This window comes from Micropterus dolomieu, linkage group LG11 (genome assembly GCF_021292245.1).
Source record: "Micropterus dolomieu isolate WLL.071019.BEF.003 ecotype Adirondacks linkage group LG11, ASM2129224v1, whole genome shotgun sequence".
Lineage (NCBI taxonomy): Eukaryota > Metazoa > Chordata > Actinopteri > Centrarchiformes > Centrarchidae > Micropterus > Micropterus dolomieu.
In genome coordinates, this window is record NC_060160.1 from 11995063 (window position 1) to 12014489 (window position 19427).

Consider the following 19427-nt stretch of genomic DNA (forward strand, 5'->3'; position numbering starts at 1 on the left):
GAGAGAGAGGAAGCCTGTTGTTTATGGTGCAGGTCTGTTGATGACGGTGAGAGGGGTAAACGTGGAGACGACTGGAGGTCTGCTAGCCTGCGAGGGCCCCATGGGAGTACAACTGCCCTGATCTATGGCCCGTCTGACTGGTGAGGTCAGACCAGAGAAGCCCTGGAAATGGGAAATTAGCAGCCCCTTGCAATGAGAGCCCTAACCACAGGCAGAGATGGTATATACAAGAGAGATGTCCATGAGAACCCCAAAAACCAGAAGATGAACTGTGTGAATGTGTGCGTACTCACAAGAAAACACACAAACAAGAGCTTTCTCATGTAGCCGCATGTGTAAAGTCTGCGATTTATACAGAAGATGACAAAGAAAGTCAGGCAGAGGGCGCGAAATGCCCTGAGGCAAGCTGACTGGCCCTTGCCACCCAGGCTGTGTGTGGACATGCAGGGGCCCTGGAGCAGCCCTCAGCTCCGGATGAACATGTCTCCACACAGACCTACAGGAAGAACCAAGCACACTGCCCTGCCCCCCCTTCTCTCATTTACACCACGTCAAGTCAACTCCCGTCTCAACAACAAACTCCTATCCACTATCCCATAAGAGGCTCTTAAATTTTGAGGCTGGAAGCTAAAATGGGGGTGCAGAAGGGAGAAGTTGTTACACAGGATCAATCCCACACCCTGTTTCCACTGACAGCAGGGAGAGCTGGTACTGCTGTTGAAGTGTGCGTCCAGGTAGCTTCCTCATGGCTGCAGGCGGTCAGGTAGGAAGGCAGTGCCAGCGGTGTGTTACACATACACACAGTTGTCTCAAACCTGTCAGTCAGCCACCCTGCACCACATCAGACCACCGAGGTCTCATACATAATTTGGCATCAAATGAATATTTTCGCAACGTCCTAGCAAAAGTGGTATTTGATGAAATATTAATTTGGTGATTAATTTTTTGCATCTGATCTTCTGTCAAGTGAGATAAAAAAAAAGAATGGATTTTTTCCCGTGAAGCCAGTTGTTGAAGGGCACCTCACTCCAACTTCACACATAAAACTTTAATTAACTGATACAATAGGCACACTATTTTCCCAGAATAAGATAAAAAGAAAACTTAGTCCACTTTGAAAGTAAAATCAAGATGTACTAAATAAGACAGACTAAAAGCACTAACATGGCTTTTTAATCTCCTGAGCAGCTTGGTAGGTGCTAAGGACTGTTAGTGTACAGCAGGCCAGATGAAGCTAGACAAGCGGGGTCTCTTTGAGATGATGATGCTGGTGGGCTACTAAGTGACTCTGAATCCGCAGAGAATGACTTGTAAAACATCTCAACAGTGTGACATATGTCATGAACCTTAGCCGAGATGAGAAGTTTAGTAGTGCTCTGAGAGCTTGTTCACTGAAAAAGCAGCCAAGCATATGTCAGTGGTGGCAAGGAGTCAAGATGACTATTTTTGTATACGCTCAATCAAGCACTGCAAGAGTGAGTTCACATAATTATTGTAATATTATTCTGAATAAGATAAACTCTCTATTTCTTTAATGTGTGAAGCCTCTTACATCAATCAAAATTATTTTGTTATTCTAGATTTATGGTTAGATGCTTAATTAATTTATGTATTTTTTGCCTTTTGCTTTGAGTTTTTCAAAGAAGTACAATTACTCTGCCTCCTACAACTCCTGTACTGTTTTTTATGATTGTTTACATTTGCGCATATGTAGGTTTGTGTATATATGTGTGAATGTGTGTGCAGTGTGCACATATTATAAACTGCTCTATTTTTTAAAATCCACATAAATAAAATAACAAATACATATCAAATAATATAAAATATTATCATATTATCTTATATATGCCTACCTACGTTTACCTGTTCAGATGTAATGCATAGGCAATTGTGTGCTGCTGAATAATTTAGTAAAAAAAAAATTAAAAATATAGCAAAAAATTATTTTTTTTAAGTTTTAGTGTATTAACATTCAAACATGTCATTACAATTAAAGTCACAAATCAACTGACACTTTAAAGAGCATATTGCATTTTAAGTTCATTGTGCTTCTTGTTCAAACAGAATTTTGTTGTGACACATCCTTTAGAACAGGATTATTCAATCTGGCTGAACTTTATCTACCCAGTATAAAATGGAAAAAACATAACAAATGGCAGGTGAAGAAACTGGAACAAATACCAAGACAAAGGAACACAAATATTTTACTATGGAGCCATCAACCCACACCAAAGATAGATCTGAATATTGTACTTAACTTTGGAATGAGGCATGAATGAGGCATGAATGAGGACAATGATGGTCCACCAATGCTGATTTGTTTCTTTTGTGTGTGCAAATAAAGTCTGAAGTAGTTTGTACTAATTTGAATGATGTAATAGGTACATAGCATAGACTGTATAAATAAATACAATATTCTTGAGTTTGTTTGATGTATTAATAACTGTGTTATGAAAATAAATAAACTGGTAACATATGTGTGTGCATGGAATCCAAGATAGGGTGGGTTACTCAAGTATTCAGACCTTTTGGCCAGAGGACCTGGGTTAAAAACATAATGTGCAGTAGCATCCACTCTGCAGACCAACACAGTGCTAGGATCTCTCACTAATGGTGGGGATAGAGAGGCCTACCTTGACGAGGTGCAGTAGCTCATACAGGTCCTCCACCTCATCCCCCTCTGTCTCACTGTAGTTTCTGCTGGTGTCCAAGCTAGAGCCCTGGATGGTGCGTCTATACAGGGGCAGATCCATGGCTTCAGCATACAGCTCTATGGCCTGGTGGCCCACTGTCTGGTACATGTAGCTGTCCAACTCATCTGTGGCATGGAGGAAAAGAAGTTAAGTAGGGCTGACCCCAAATAGTCAAAGATTCATGCTTCGATGGGCGGAGCCTGATTCGACTGTCAATCTCACAGTTGAAGCATCATGCCATTTTGATATTGCCGTGCTTAATGTCTGATTTTACATAGATCAACCAGTTTTCTCTCAATAAGTTAATATACAGCCTATTACAATACACACATTCAAACGTTTAATGCTGTAAATAAACATGTAAAAAGCAAAAAAAAACTTCCAATAAATGTTTTTAAAGTGCGTGAATAAATCCAAAATTAACCCTAACACTGGGTCGTCAGTGCGCATGTGTATGCGTAGCATGTATGTGTGTGTGTAGTGGCAGGAGAGAAGGAGCCCCAACAGGTGTTGTGGCGAGTTGTCCGCACCTCGCGGGACTTTCGGATAAGTTTTCACCGTAGATGAACCACACAAAGAATATCTTATCGTTTTTAAAAAGCGCTACTTGAAATAGACCCGCGAGAAACCGCGACATGCATGCAGTTGTCGGCAGCATGGCAAAAACTCTGCACAAGACCTGTGAATGGCAGGTGTGAGAGAGAGAGTGAGAGAGAGAGAGAGAAAATGGTCAACATTAAGCCTCAGTTTAGCTTCGCAATCGCCTTGCACAAAAACACACGATTCGACTATCAGTCGACTATAGGCAGGACTTGACGATTCTGATTCGACTATGTAAAGCCTTAGTCGGGGACAGCCCTAGTTCAGTGTCAGGTGACAAGCCACAAACCATAAATGGTGGCTATAGATAACATCAGACTACAAGGCTAAATGAACAGGAGGACTATAACATTCAAAATATTAAACAACAACATGCTAATGAGAGCTAAAACTCCTGGCTTGCAAGAGACTGCAGAGCTGTTTAAAAATGAAATACTAAATAGTTACATTAAGATCCATGTGGGTCAAAATAATGAATACATAAATGAAGCAAATCAAATTATTCACTCCCAACTTACTATAAAAATTCTCATTCACTTTATTCTGAAAAGTGACACAATAAAATAAAAGTCTCATCATGTAAAATGTCAACATGAAATAAAAACAAGCCATTTAAAATAAAATGTGATATATTGAAACAAAAATAAATTCCAACAAACAGTCACCATGTTTTTAAAATTTAATGTATTAGAACCCAGCTAGTATCCATCTTCTTTTCAGCAAAAGTAACCATGAACCATATCCATGAACCAAACAGAAATCTGTTATTACGATTAAGGATTAATCAATTATCGTTAATCATTTTGTGTCATCAACTACTTCATTAATCGCCTAATCGTTGCCCCACCAAACCACAGCATATCAGCTAGCATGCTATAAAAGCCTCTTGTGGGATTTACAGTAACTTTACATACAGTTCTGCAGTACTTTGATTGTGTACAGCTCAGAATTTCATGGTCCCGCAGAAGTGCAGCTGGCTGGCCCATATTGCCCAGCAAGCCCCTGTAGATCATCTAAACCCCAGCAGCGCATCTTCCTCACCTGTGTGAGCAGGACGGAGGTTGGCCAGAGCTACGATCTGGTGCCCAGCAGCAACACACTGCATCATGTTGTAGCAGCTGTCTTTGCCCCCACTGGAAAACAACATGAGGAATAGGCACAGAGGTAAAGTTGTGTTTGAATAATTAAGATGCAGACCTACACATTATCAGGGGTGTACGGTTAGTGATCTGGGAATGTGATGTAGCAGCTTTAATATAAAGTAATAAAGAGCCTTGTTTGTTACTTACTATATGAGGATGCTAACGTTACAGTCTTCACCATACAACACAGTAAGTTAGCTACTGTGTGCTACTTTGGAATGGTTTTCAGCACCTTTATAGTCGATAACTTTGGACTTTTAGAAGTGACCATGTATATTCTGGTTTTGAACAATGTCATAGGGGAAATATACACCGTACACCTCACTGGAACAAGTTATCCAGCCTTTATTCACACACAGACTTAGTTACTGTCATGCTAACGTTACCAGAAAACATCAGTGATAGAAAACTATGAGACAGTTGCAGCAAAGAAGCACGGTTACCTTATTAACGCGACAACTTTCATCTTCTTCTTTTTAGCGCAAGAGTCTAATGACATCAAAAGTATTGGCTATAACGGTACACAGTGATAACTGTGCTTAGCAACTGGTGCATGTACACATGTGAAAGCTAGACTTCCGGGTTATTAAAGGACCCTTCTACATATCAAGTTGCCCTCAAATATGCCTGATAGGAAATCAAACCCTGGTCATTTCTGTCTCTCTTTCTGTCAAATTCAACTTTAAGTTTTGCTTAACGGACATGGCCACAATGAAGCACTGTATAGACAGGTAAAGACAAGTAAAATAAAAGTGAATATAATCATTCAGAAATGTATAAATACAAAAGTTAATTAATGGTGCTCACATTACCTATACTTTAATGAAAGATACAAACCTGTGATAAGTCAATCATTGAATTAAATAAATAAACAATAGTAACAATAATAATGAATAAAGATTAAATAAAAAAAAACTATATAATATAAAATGTACTTATTATAAGGCATGTTTTATTTTTATTTTATTTTATTTTTTATTTCTATTTCACATGTTGAATCTGGATGAGATGTAAGACTTGGGAAAGCAATACAATCACATTTAATATTACATCAAAAACATTTCACATGAGAGGTTGCATGCAGTTTTTGGACAGTTTGTTGTGAAATGTTACATTTTGTGAAAATATGAATTTCACATAGGCTGTAGTTCACATATAGTTTAATCAGCTCTTATAAACCTACCATATTTAAAGTTATTCAGAGTACTGCAGATGCATACTGTACTATAGCGTAATCAAAGTGGATATGGTCTGTAACTGTAATACTGAAACTGACACACATCCTTTGCCTCTTCTGTCTCAAGAGAGGACCAAAAGTCCATACACTGGTATTCACACACAGGTTGTGCTTTTCCTGTGAGGGAGCCCTATTTTGCTCAGAGGAAAGCCTTTGATGCTCTTTTTGCTCTCTGTTGTTGTGCCAGAGCAGAATAATTACACTGCTTTTGTGTGCTTCCCTCACCTTCTACCCCTAAGCAGGCTAAAGGCAACTGATTTCGTTTGAGTGTACAAAATTGAGAGAGACGTCTCTTCATCCCCTTGCTTTAAACTAGGTTCCCTTTTTTGTTTTTGTTTGGTTTTTTTTTGTTTTTATTCATCCTGGATATATGGCTAAATCTACAAGCTGCAGATGAGCACCATTTCTGTTGTGGTAAAGGCAGTACAGACTGAGAACAGGGATGACTTTTCAAACAGATGAATATGCTCTTGATTTAGTGCACGTTGGTGATTTGATATGATTACTTGTTTTGATTTCTAAGTTTTACAAAAAGGTGAATATATAATAAAATATGTAATATTTTCAATATAGTATATTCCTTTATTCCTTGTTCCTTTGTTTGATTGTTTCCTTGTTTTTTTCAATTTACAGTAATTATTTATTTATTTAACATGGACCATTATTGTTTTATCATTGAATGTGGCTACTATACAAATATAAGCATTCCATTATTGAGATACTGTACTGGACAGGTAATGTTCATCCTCAGTCTCTGGGCAAGTTAACCAAAATACAATCCATTCACCTCAACAATAAACGTTACAGCTACAAATACATTTGTAAAATTAATATTTTACAAAGTGTTGGAAATTTAATTTGACAGGGTGAGTGATATAGTTTTTAAAATGTTTCTTTGACATATTGGTTTGAAAAATGGCCTTGTCTTGGAGAGACCCCCCCCCCCCTCCTTTGGTTGTCCTTCAGTTTTGTAAACTCATTAATATATCACCTATGATATCCAATTTGGTGGGTAATACTTTATTATACAGCTTCACTGCCTCTGGTAATTTCTATTAAAGCCCAGAACCATAGGATACAACCAATTTGTCACTTATCAGTTTTAATTTATGTAGTTTATTATGCACAGACAAATAAAGAGGTGTGTTTTTCCGGTTTTATTTGTGGCAGCATTTTGCTGACGTAAAAAGAGCGTTTTATGTCCGTATTGTTTGTGCGATGGGGATAAAAAGTGTTGATGGATAGCCCAACTGAGACACAGCCAATGGACGTTAATATGAGACGCATAAATATGAAAGCAAGGCAGCAGGAATCAAATGACACCCTTGGCCTTTTCTTAAAGGAGCATGTGCATATGACAGGTGATTTACACAGACACACAAACTAATTTTTGTCGCACAAGGACACAAAAACTTTAGCTGTAATGAGAAACTAAGGCCTCAAATCACAAGACGATAAATTGAGTGTCAGAACAGGCCAGCCAAGGTTGCACACTGAGTGGCCAGAATACAAACACACATACACACTTCTGGTCCCTTCAACGACATGACAAAGCAAGTACACATGCGGCACAGTAACACAGTGCATCATGTTCTTAACAGTATAAGTAGATTGTGGATATTTGTGGGTATAATAAAAACTTTATTATTACCTAATTTGTATTGATTAAACATGCAACAATAAGCAGACACAATTAAAAGAAAATTTTACTGTTTTAAAATGTTGTGATGTTTGAGTGTAGATTGGTAAAGATGATGAAGACATTTCCCAGATTAAAGTTAAACTTAACAGCACAAATACCCTTACTGCCAACAAAAAGGTACAAGGTTGTAGAGTTGGTCAATAGGGTTTTATTACTGTACCTTTTTTGTTTCATGAATATAATAACTGGGTGTTTTAAGATGACTCATAATTACTGTATTAATCTATTTTAATGAAGAAATATTTGCCATTTCACAAGATTTACATCTTGTTCATTTGAAGAATTAACTTCAGAAAGATTTTGACAAACAACTGTAATCTACTATAGTTCTCAGACAATGTTTACAATGCAATGCTTAATGTAAAATTACATATAGATTACTTTTATTACATGCATTTTCATGTGAACATTAAAACATATACAAATCAAATCCACTGCAGTTGTATCTACAAATTCCATATTGATACATTATAGCCCCAGAAAACAGTTTCCTTTTTTGCTTTTGACCAGGTTTTAAATTGTCTAAAATCTTAGATTAGACACTTGTGTGTTTACTCAAACTAAAACATTCCTGCATGAATATATTTCATTTTCTGTCAAAGACAAGCTGAATATTAATCAATAATTCGGATAAACATGTGTCCCTAAATTCCAATCAGGTAGCAAAATTATGAGATTTCATTCAGTTTGAGACCTTTGTTTCTGACATAAAGGAATGTGAGCATCAAACTGTCGTACTAAATGCAATTTCCTTTCATTTAAGTAGACATTAGTAACCAATGTAAAACAGAACTTTCTGCTACAACTCAAGCCAATATCCAATTCTTAGTCTGACTTAATACAGAACTCAAATTGGATTAGAATTTTACTGTAATTTGGATTTACATTTGTACTTAGCCACAAGCATGAAGCAGAGGACACAGAGGATGTAGTGCCAAATTAAGCAGTTAGCCTGGAAAATCTGGTTGTCCAGTTCCTGGACTTATTTCCTGGCCCTTAAAGTGCAAATCAACATCTATCTAAATGTCAGATGTATTATGTAAACAAACCTTTGCTATAATGTAGTGAGCAAAACAGAAAACTCTAATTATAGATGAAGTCCAATAAGGGCTCATGACAGCCAAATGCTATCTTAAAATAGTGATAAATTTGAACTCAAGTGAGCAATGGTTGAATGCAGTCCCGTGTATTCTTAACTCTACTCCACTCTGGTGTTGCCTTCATCAGGGGCTCATTTTCCAAAGAACTATCAACATAATGATACCTCTTTAGGGCCTAACCACATCCAAATCAGTTAGTAAACAACCCAAACGGGGATGTGTACACATTTTTACAGACAATTAACTGTTATCACGAGGGGCCCAAATGGATTAGTAGGCTCATTAATGTCTAAGGCTAATCGGTCCTTGATTGGAAATGTGAGAGAATGTGAAATAAAGTCGTGGTTTGATCCAAATTGTGTTTGATCACGGCACCGTCTTTAACAACAGACCCAGTCTGCAAACAGTAATTGAGTTTTTTCTCTCTAAATCCCCTCATGGAAATCTGGCTTTTACCCTCGTTCCATTTGGCTTCTAGACTACATAAAGCATTAAAATGGATGAAAAATGCCTTGCCTCATAAGCTGCTGCTCTTTTTGAAAGCCCTAAGATAAATTTGCTGTTAACTATTATTTGGTCTTCAAAATAATAAATATCTTTGCTTAGAAAAGTGCCTTTTAGAGCCAGTTCAAAGTGGTGCTGATTCAGTGCTTCTTGTATTTATATCTGATATTGTGATCAAACCTGGATTGATTTGGCGCCCATTAAATTAAGGGTTTTACAATATTTCAAATTTCTAATATATGATGATGGTGGAAAATAGATTAAAACTGAAAAAAGCATCACAATACCAATTACATCAAACAAGAATTTATGCATGTGAAGGGCCTGCATTGTTTAATTTGTTTAGAATAATTTAATAGCAATGGCCAACTTAGAGAAAGTCCAACCAAGTTCAGAAGTTTGGTCTTAATATGTGGACGATTTCTTCTTTTTAAACAAGACTAAGAGGAGGTTTTACTCAGGGCACAGCGGGGCTTGAGCTAAATGCTGACATCAGCATCCTGACATGCTTACAATGACACTGCTTATATGCTGATGCTTAGTAGGTATAATGTTTGCCATGTTCACCATCTTGGTTCAGCAAATTGCTTATTAGCAATAAACACAAACTACAGCTGAGGCTTGTGGGAATGTCATTAGTTTTTACAGCTATTTGGTCAAAATATTGGACAACTTTTTACTTAATTATTTAATTAATACAACTGAGGGAGACTTAACAAATTGTATCGCTGTCAATCCAATAGTGGTCAAAACATTATATTAAAAATCAGAAATGTCATCCTATTGGTGGTACTGATCATCATTGTCAGTAGGCTTCACCCTCTGGGCACCATCAAAATTTACTGGCAATATATCTAATCTTTTTTGGAATATTTCAGCCTTGACTAACGTGGTGGTGCAATTGACAGACCGACCTGCCTTCAGATGGACCAACCAGCCACCTTTGCCACCAGAGCCATGCTGCTTGTGTGACTAAAGCTAAGCAATGGTTAACACTGTAAGTTTATCAAACTCTGTATTTTGTATTATACCACATTGTGAGCTGACTGTCCTGTTAAATCTACATTTAATCATTTTTAATCTGGAGATACAAATATATACAACATACTTGAGTGAGTCTATAGAGGATTTTTGCACAAATGAGGATTTTCAGAGAGCATAAAAAACACCCCTCTCTGACATATCCAACATTGCAGAAAGAGAAACTTTCCAATGCACACACCAGCCAACCATCCTAAAGTACAAATGTAATTTCCTGAATATTTCCCCTTGATTTGAAATTGTCTTGCCCTGCTCTACTATCCTAGAATCAAATTATGGCTTCAGTGGTTGAGCCCTATGAAGCTCCAGCCAAAAGGATGTGGTCCATTAAAGTATGCCACCATTCCACTAATTGTGAAGCAGCCAAAGAAAACTGCATGCACTGCTATCACCTGTCTCTGCTGCCAAACTCTGTTCTACATTCATGATCTTTAGTCTAATGGTTTACAGAGACACTCTCCTCTTAGTAATCCAAACCACTGGACTTTTAACGTAGTTGCTATGCAATCCAAACACTACAATAAAAACTATATACTTATTGATAAATACATACCTTACATGTACCTGTCTTAACTGTACCTATTGTCAAACCATGATTATAAGCCATACTACAGGTAAACACCTTTCTTAAATAAAATCCTCAGAATAATATATATTAACATTGTAAATAATAATTTCTAGATGGCCAAACTACAGAGATAATGATTATTTTTATACTTTCTGTACATCTTCACTCATTGGTATACATTAAAAGAAATTCTGGCTTTGCTGAAAGTGACTAGATAAATATTATAACTGAGCTATAGTATCCAAATGACCAATGCTGGTGAAAATACATTTTAATCTCTAAATTGTCTGGTGGGATTCTGTAATTAGCCCGTCTGCTCTCTGATATACAATCCTCAGACAGTTTCCCTCTTAGCCGACCAATACAATCCTAAACCAGGAAATAGCCTGCAATCAGAATATTGGAGTTGACATCAGAGGTAGCCACAGAGGCGATTCCCACACACCCCTCCCATAGCTTCAAAGGTCTTCCTGGGCCTGTTATGGGTTTCCCTCGTGATGAAGTGTGACACTCCACAAACACAAAAGCCCCAGCACTCTCGTGGGTCCGCTTTGCTTTTCTTGGATCACTCCAGTCTGACCAATGCCAAGTCAGCTTGGCGGTTGTCAAAATGGGCCCCATATCTCTGAAGAGTGTGCGTGTGTGTGTGGTGCGGTGTGCTGTCTGTGTGTACGCGTGTGACAGTGTGTTGAGCGTGTGTGGATAGCTCGTCACGGTTACGGGGACGGCCTCCGTGTGAGTGCTGTCTGTGTGTGGGTATGTGTGTTTGTTTCCACCTTGAAATGATGTAATGTGCACCCATAATCAAAGCCACCACCTGGTTGTCTGTGGGAGCTGCTGGTTTGCCAAAACCCTCCACATATGGTCTCCGGAGACAAATGATTTAGTAATGATCCCCCTCCATTTGAAGATCAAACATTATCACCACCACAACATCCAACCTAAAATTTGTGCCACAGACAAAGTATTCATGTTATTTTACTTTTAAGATTAGTTATTTCTTGATAATGCTATCCTAAAACATTCTGGTTTTGATTACAGCTGAGTTTCCTTCATTTTCAACATTAATCACATGTCTTCTTTCCTTTCATTTTCTATTCATCTCTATCTCTTCTTTACTCTGCCCACACATTTTCTTTGATCCATCCACATGCCCTCCTTAGTGGTCAGTTTTTTTTTTTGCAGTAAGACGTCACCTGTGCTGAATAGCTGGCCACAGTTAAGCCAGACCAGCAAACCCGCTGCCAGAACACAGCTCGGGTCTGCCATTTGTCTTGTGGTTTTTGAGTTGGGGATATTTGTCTAACGTGCTGTCCAATGTCAACACTGGCTCTAAATACCCTTGCTGCTGCACGAAGTGGGCTTCCTTAGGGAGGATGAGGATTAATGCTGGGTTGGAGACGAAATAGAGGGAGAGGAGAAGAACAGAGGAGGGATGAGCATTGAGAAAAGGGATTGATCAAGGCAGGTACTGTGTATGTTGATGACAAGCAGAGGAGGAGAAGGCTGAGAAGAAAGAAGCCATTCAGCACTGGATTTGTGGAGTTAAGGGATCCATTTGTATACTTAAATGTAAAAAAAAAATCCATATACAAACGTTTCTTATAACACAACCTTTTCACATTAAGCTTGTATTTATTCTATCTTTCTACACTTCCCAGCCAGAGTGTGTACACAGGGGGTTAACCATTTTAGAGCTGTGACAGGCCCTGTGTGAAAGATAGCTTCCGATCATTCAGCACCATTTCTAAACCTGTGACTAACCATAAATAACAAACAAAATCCAAGGACTTCTACCAGCATTAACACTGGCATCGCCAGATGAGAAACTGTCGGCTAGATAGGAGATGACCTCAAGTTTATGGCCTAAAACCTGTTGATCCTGAGCAATTGATTGTCACCCGTAAGAGAAACCCCCTGCCTCCATCAATCCCCCACTACTGTCTCAGCAAGAACAAGATGAATTCTAGCAGCGATTCTGCCTTGAGAAGCACATCAGTGGCCTCTGCCTTTTCTTTTATGAGGCAAATTCCATACACTGGGCCCAATATTCCTGGTTACTGGAGTCTGGTGATTAAAGTGTATAAAAAAGGGGGCAGCACCACTAAAAGGCCGTGATTTAGTGAGCTGTCACCCAAGTTCAGGCAGGGCAACAAGTTCAAGTCCCTGCAGGAGGGTTGTAATGAAAATGAAACAAGGAACGAGAGGGTGAGAGGGTCAAAAGGTTGTGATAGGGTAAGAGGTGTGAATGGAATGGGGTCATCTGGAGGGTCTGTTGATGCTGATGATGACGGAGGTAAACATAATCTTTTAGTCCATTAACTACAAATTATGTAGAGATTACACAAATAACAACCATTACTTAAAGTATGCCATAAGTTTAAGAATGATTTCCGAATTTCTGGTGAACCATTGACATCCACACATTTCACTGTGGAATGAAAACCAACAATCTCAGTGAACATATCATAACATGACATTTGCTATTTTGTAGATTTTCCCAGATGGTGTGACTTTCAACAAGTACAAAATGACCAAAATTACATGTTTCTTTTCAAAATATCCATGTTTGCTTGTTGTTTGTCCTCTGGGTTTGATTTTCTGGCGCAACAGCACCAGTGAATCCAATACAGTGGCAGCAGACTGTCATACATGAAGTGCACCAAAGAAGCTTTTCAAAATGGTTGACACTGACATTGTTTAAATGTAACACTGACATAAAATGAGGGTGACAAAAGTTTCATAGATTAAAAATCTGTGCTTTGAATTATGACCTATACAATAAAGTAAATAATGAGATAGTTACATCTCACTTCTTCAATATGTACAAAAAATTAAGTACAAAAATGACAATTCCCGGCTTTGTGTGTTGGACTATTTCTTGGCCCGGGTTCAGTAACTTCCTTGAGTCTCCACTGGTGCCTGGCCACTGCTCCTAGCCAAGAAATAGTCTGGTACCTGACTATCTGTAAATTTATGTTTTTTTCACACTTTTGTATGCATTAAACATTTTGAGTTTTTACATTTAAACAGATTCAGGATAGCTTTTTCCCCTTGTTTCCAGTCTTTATGCTAAGCTAAGCGAACCGGCTCCAGCTGGCTTCCGCTACATATTTACTGTACCAGGCGGGCTGGGAGTGGTATTGAGCTTCTCCTCTAACTCTTAGCAAGAAAATCGTTCACTTTTAAGTCTCTAGTCCTTAACATGTGGTAAGAACAACTGTGTGAGGGTATTGGTGTGAAGGAGTTAACAGACATCCACTGTCCTAGACTGAATAGAGAGAGATTACTGAGTCCCTGACCCTCCACTAACCTCAGCCTGACCTTGTGAAAACCCTGATCCCATCATTTCCACCCTTACAGGATTCATCTGCTGGCTGTACTACCTGCCTCTCATCTGTGGGAGTGGGGTTTGATGCCTTCAAGTACCAGCCAGCTATAAAAGACACATCCTGATGGGCCTTCCTCTGTTGTGTTTAATAGCTGTCTCTAGCCCCCCACCCCTCCATCCTGACCTCCGCCACCACACCCACCCTCGGTCTCTTCGCTGGCCCTTGGCTAACCCCTCATATTCAGGGTTCAGGGTCAGGGCAGCAGACTCCCAGCCAATTGGGTGGTTGCCCAGAGGAGCTGATGCAGCCATGAGCAGCAGGAGAGACGTAAGAGACTCCTCTGATGTTCCCAAGAAGTTCCAAAGAGGGAGCGGCTGCGGTGTGTTTACAACATCTTTAATTTAGGGAGAGAACGCTTACACAGAGCATGACGAAAGAGCGGTACAGTGTATAAATAAGTGTCACGTAAAAAAGAAGTATGTGACTCAATGTAGTCAAACAGCTGAATGAAGGCAGATAAAAGAATGACATGCACATTAATGCTTTCTTTGATGTGGGTCAGTGACTCGAACCCTAATTTGTGCGCACACTGTGTTTCATTTCAATGTCATGCTCTGTGTTAAATTCTAAACACCTGAAGATGAAAACAATCAAAGACACAGAGGTGACATTTCTTTAAGACTACTGGACAGTTGGGGAGAAAATGATTAAAAGGGAGCAATAAAGACAAAAACTGAGATGAGAGAAAGAAGAGACAACATCTAATCTCTCTATGAATTGTGTGTGTTAAGCTAATTCCACAGTGAATGCTCTCTGCTGTTCATTTCTATTAACAACGTCTCTTCCGGCCCTGAGAACACTGATTCAAGAGCCTGGTATCTGCTGCTTCCTGCTGCAGGACAAAGAGAGCACTGACATCTATGCACACAGACTCCTCTAGCATTTTTAGATCACTTGCGTGTGAATCTTTGACTTTATCAATTTATGATGTCTGTAGTTCTTTAGTTTCCTGCGGATATGTAACACCATTCAGCTGTTGTTCCGTCATCTAGGCCACTTATTTCCTAAGCAACTATGATTGCACCGCAAACCGACACAATGGATATAACTCTGTTAAGGAATGTATTTCACAGTAAAGACAACAATGATACAAACAATAACACCCACATAGCCTACCTCCTGAAATGGATTATTTGGACAAATGTTCGCTGCTTATGACTCTCTGATGGCTTCATTTTTCACTCTGTATAACTTGCTAATTTTTACTGCTCAATGTCCTCCACTCAGCCCATGTCACTAAGTCATAAGCATGCTGCTTCTGGCTGATATATGGGTCTGCACGATGATGTCAGCGAAAAACACTTTCAATAATTGCTATGATTAATATTCTCAACCTTCCAACACCTTCCCTTCTCCATCCAGCCCGATATCTCCAGCGAGGTTCATCTATCAGTCTGCTCTCAAACTGTTTAAGTCCTCCGAGTGATGCATGGCACCCTGCCAACCCCGTTTCCAAAGCAAGCTATTTACATTCATTCAAATTATGAGTCGATGAGCCTCCAGTGCATAAAATTACTATGAGTCAAAGAGGTAAAAAGAGAGAGAGGACCAGAGTATTTACTGTTTAATTGTTTCAACTTCATTGTGCAACGCCAGGGAATCTTCCCTTTGTGTCCGTTAAAATTATGACATCTGAACATATTTTGTTGGCCTTCTTTTCCAAACAGACTTCACTATTAGTTATTAAGTGAATCAATGTGAATTGTACAGATAGAAAAGTGTTTATCCACATTTACCCTGCTCATGTACATGTCCATGATGTCCTGCAGCTGGCTGCACTGCATGGCTGGAATGTGCATGGAGCTTTCACAGGACGGGTTTCCTCTTGGCCTGCACACTAATTGTTTAGGAGGAAAAAGGTGAAACAGATATGTATAAACAGCGGAGGTCTTCCAGAAAGTCGGGAGAGGCCTAGAGGTCCTGGGACAGTAGCTGACCTGTCATATTCACCATTCACACTGAGGAGTCAGGTCTGCCATATTCTGTCTAGTGGCGTCAGACAAAATAAACTGTCACTTCCTCAATGTTGATGGACAAATTCATATTCCAGTGGGAAACACTTCTCATACACACAGGCTTTGAATAAGTCAGGCTGTCCAGAGTATGTATACAGTAATAAAACAGATAATGCAGTAGTGTATATAGTAGATAATTGTTCACTAAATGAACTGTAGCCAGTCTAAATTAATGCTTCAAGTTCTACCCAGTAAATAAACCTCATGTACCCTCTGGGTCCAAAGGAAAGGTTTAGGACATTCTGCAGTGTATGTTTTTTGCATGACGTACCAAACATCAGTGTACAAAACATTTAGTATAATGTTGTATGAATGTGTCAGGATCATAAGACCCACTAAAAGAAACACATTTCATACATTTAAATGCAAAGTTTATAAATTGTACATATGAAATTGTTGCATGTACGCCTCATGTGTAAATCTTTCTGTGATCAGTAAAAGGTGTATTAATACTTTACAGAAATGAACGAGTATTTGTCCCAGCCTATGCAGATATATGTGTCTGTATTGTTTTCTCACTTTTGTCTCTTTTGAGTTGTTTTGTCTTTCATGTCTGTCTTATCTTTGTTGCACTCTACTGGTTCATGCTGCACTTCATTGTCTGTGTGTATCCCAAAAGTGCAGATCATAAAAAAGAAATATGGTGATTGCTGGGAATATGCCTGCTCCCTGTATGAATGTGAGAATGACAGTGATGTTCAGTGTAACAAATTGATAGGAGTCAATTAAGCATCTATTATTAACCTCCTATGGTTCATTGTCAATTATCTGTCCCATTAACTCAGTAATACTGTATGCAGTATGTGTTTAACACTGAAGAGATCCAGCATGGCTCATATCTAATCTGCACTTACGGAAAAAGAGCAAAAATGATGACTTTTAATGTCAATTCAATTTAATTAGATTTAATGAAATGGTTAAGGTCATTTATACCTCTGTTCCTTCGCTCTTAGATGATTTATAGTAATAATAAGATACGCTTGGATTAGTCATAAATTCCCCGCACTTGTTCTGCAGTCTTAAAGTAAAAGCACAATGATGTTTTTTTTGCAATGATTACCATATTAAAAAGATAATATTACTGTCCACTTCTGAGATGGTAGGGAATTACTTAAATCTATTTAAAGGCATGTGAAATTTTGGAGAATGACATTTCTTAAAAATTGATGATCTTTTCCTCTTCAGAAAAAGACACATGCAGAAAAGGAATCACCACCACATGGAAATAATGCATATTTATCACATGTGGCGGGTACAAAAATGCTCAACCATTTCTTCCATGTTGCTTCCATGTCTGTGTTACGTGAAACCAATTCCTGCTGTGTCCCTCTTGATGTTCATCAGAAAACCACTATGCTTGTAACAGGAAATCATTCTGATGCTGCACTGACTGGGTCCTATTTACAAAAACTCTCCCAAAACACTTAAGACAGGATATTTGATTGTGAGAAGTCTTTTCCATGTTGTTTTCCCAGAGCTGTCCGTCACCCTGGGTTAAGCCCTAAACACATGAAACACACAACTTACAGCACTGCTTACATAGTAAAGAATATATATTAAAGACCTGCTAGCCATTAGAGACTTGGGTTGCCATGTTCCACAGCACTGATTTAATCAGACTTTGTTTGATGCCATTGTTTTTGTCTACAATGTAAGTCAGTCATGTATTATACCTACTGTGTTGAGACACATTGCATCAAGCAAATGAGCTAAGGAAACAGATCACATTGTAAACTACAGCACCAAACACAATGACATTCTGGGAGCATATTATGTGAAAATTCAATTCTTCTGAGAGTTGGGAAGGAAACCATTCTAACCACAGAAATCTGAAATACCAGCTGGTTGCTGACATGAAAAGTAGGGCTGGCAAGCCAGACATGCTGTCATCTGACCCCGGTGAATGGACTACAACTGCATACACTTGTGTCTTGAGTCAGTATCTGGAAATCCTCTCAGTGTGAATAGACCAGCAGTGTCCCTGTGGCAGAGTCCCTACTAGCCATTTTTGCTAAGAGCTCTTCCCTGAGAGATTTACGATTCAGAGACACAGGACAATTAGAGAAAGGGAAATACAAAAGCCTATGTTTTTTTTAAAATTGAAAGTCTGATTAGAAAGTGCTGATGGGCTGATCCAGTAGAAAACTTTGTCATATGCACAATGTCATGTTCATTCAGGTGTCACTTAACTGTTGGCCTCATTTCATCCTCTCAGGGTCCATGTTCCCGTGCTGTGACTGACATGTCCTCTTTGTTTGTTCACTGTTATGTTTCTGACATTTACATAGGCCATACACATAGGTGTAATAAATGAGTCACAATGAGATATATGACATGATGGCAGAGTTTGTTCAGCGCAGAGTGTCTTAGATTACTACCCCCACCATCACCTCTCCACTCAGGAAGTGAAACAGGAAACACTTGTAGTCATGTTCCAAGACTCTAGGAACCTGGTGCTCTGCAACACACACAAAGGATATCAGACTGCATGATAGGGAAAAAGAGGTACTAGGGCGAAGGGGACAAAAGGGGGAGAAAATGACAGGAAACAGAGACAGAGTAAACAAAATGTGAGAAAAAGAGAAGAGCATTTGGGTGCAATGTTCTATCAAACAAATCACTTTGATTATTATATACACTAATTACTAAAAGTCACTAAAAATGCATTAGATGATATTCTGATCAGCTTGTCTGAAATCTTTCTGTGGCTAAACTCGTTCCAGACTTGGAATGGATCATTATAAATCCCACAGTATCTTGGCCTTTTAGCAGATAACATCACGGCTGAGTTTAAAACTTAACTGTCATTTTAGATTCCAGTTCAGACTTTGTCCAGTCCAGTTGTGGTTTCTTCAACTAAAAAATATTGCAACATTTAGGTCTGTCATCTTTTTTATCTTGTTTACAGTAATATGGTATACCTACTTTATAAAATGTTGCTCAGCTCTACAACATGTAACATGCTAAAGGGCCACATTCATTATAATCCTTTTTATCTGCCAAACCCCCAGCAATTGAATCACATTCGCTGCACGAGGAATCAAGACTGTCAGGATCACTCTTATGCTTTAAAATTACTTCTTAAAATGTATTTATCTGCATGTGTTGCATCTTTTTTACGTCATTAACTACAAGCAAGAATCATACAGATTCCTCATATGGCTCTAAATCTAGAGTAAGATTGTCTTCTACTGTCTTCCTCTCTGTGCACAACATATTGCTCAGTGATTGTGTTCTCTGATTGTCCATGTTTAATGGCAGCCTCCATCTGCCAGCCCTGTGTGTCTGCAGGCTAGCGGCCCGCGGCGCCCCACATTAGGCCCTGTTGGCGTGGGCCCCAGGCGCATTCCGCTTCTGGAAGTGTGATTATTGAGGCCTGATTACAATGTCTGCGACCACGATAACAAACCAACCAACTGAGTGCTTGGCAATC

At 38.9% G+C, this 19427-nt stretch overlaps 1 protein-coding gene and 1 long non-coding RNA gene across 5 annotated transcripts in view; one reads left to right on the forward strand and one right to left on the reverse strand.

Moving 5' to 3' along the window:
* Positions 1–5016, reverse strand: part of dph6 (diphthamine biosynthesis 6) — a 53834-nt gene extending 48818 nt beyond the window's left edge. For 2 of the 4 annotated variants that reach the window (XM_046062095.1, XM_046062094.1), the window contains exons 1-3: positions 4879–4992; positions 4335–4426; positions 2634–2818 (exon numbers count right to left, since the gene is read on the reverse strand). In XM_046062095.1, coding sequence (XP_045918051.1) covers positions 2634–2818; positions 4335–4426; positions 4879–4934 — 333 coding nt within the window. In that variant the 5' untranslated portion in view covers positions 4935–4992. Of the gene's footprint in view, positions 1–2633; positions 2819–4334; positions 4427–4878 lie in introns of all 4 variants that reach the window. The other 2 variants (XM_046062093.1, XM_046062097.1) reach the window with 2 other exon arrangements.
* Positions 4249–16249, forward strand: LOC123978692. The gene is made up of 3 exons (XR_006827030.1): positions 4249–4457; positions 9857–9975; positions 13951–16249. It is a non-coding gene; the product is annotated as an uncharacterized LOC123978692 (long non-coding RNA).
* Positions 16250–19427: the final 3178 nt, after the last annotated feature.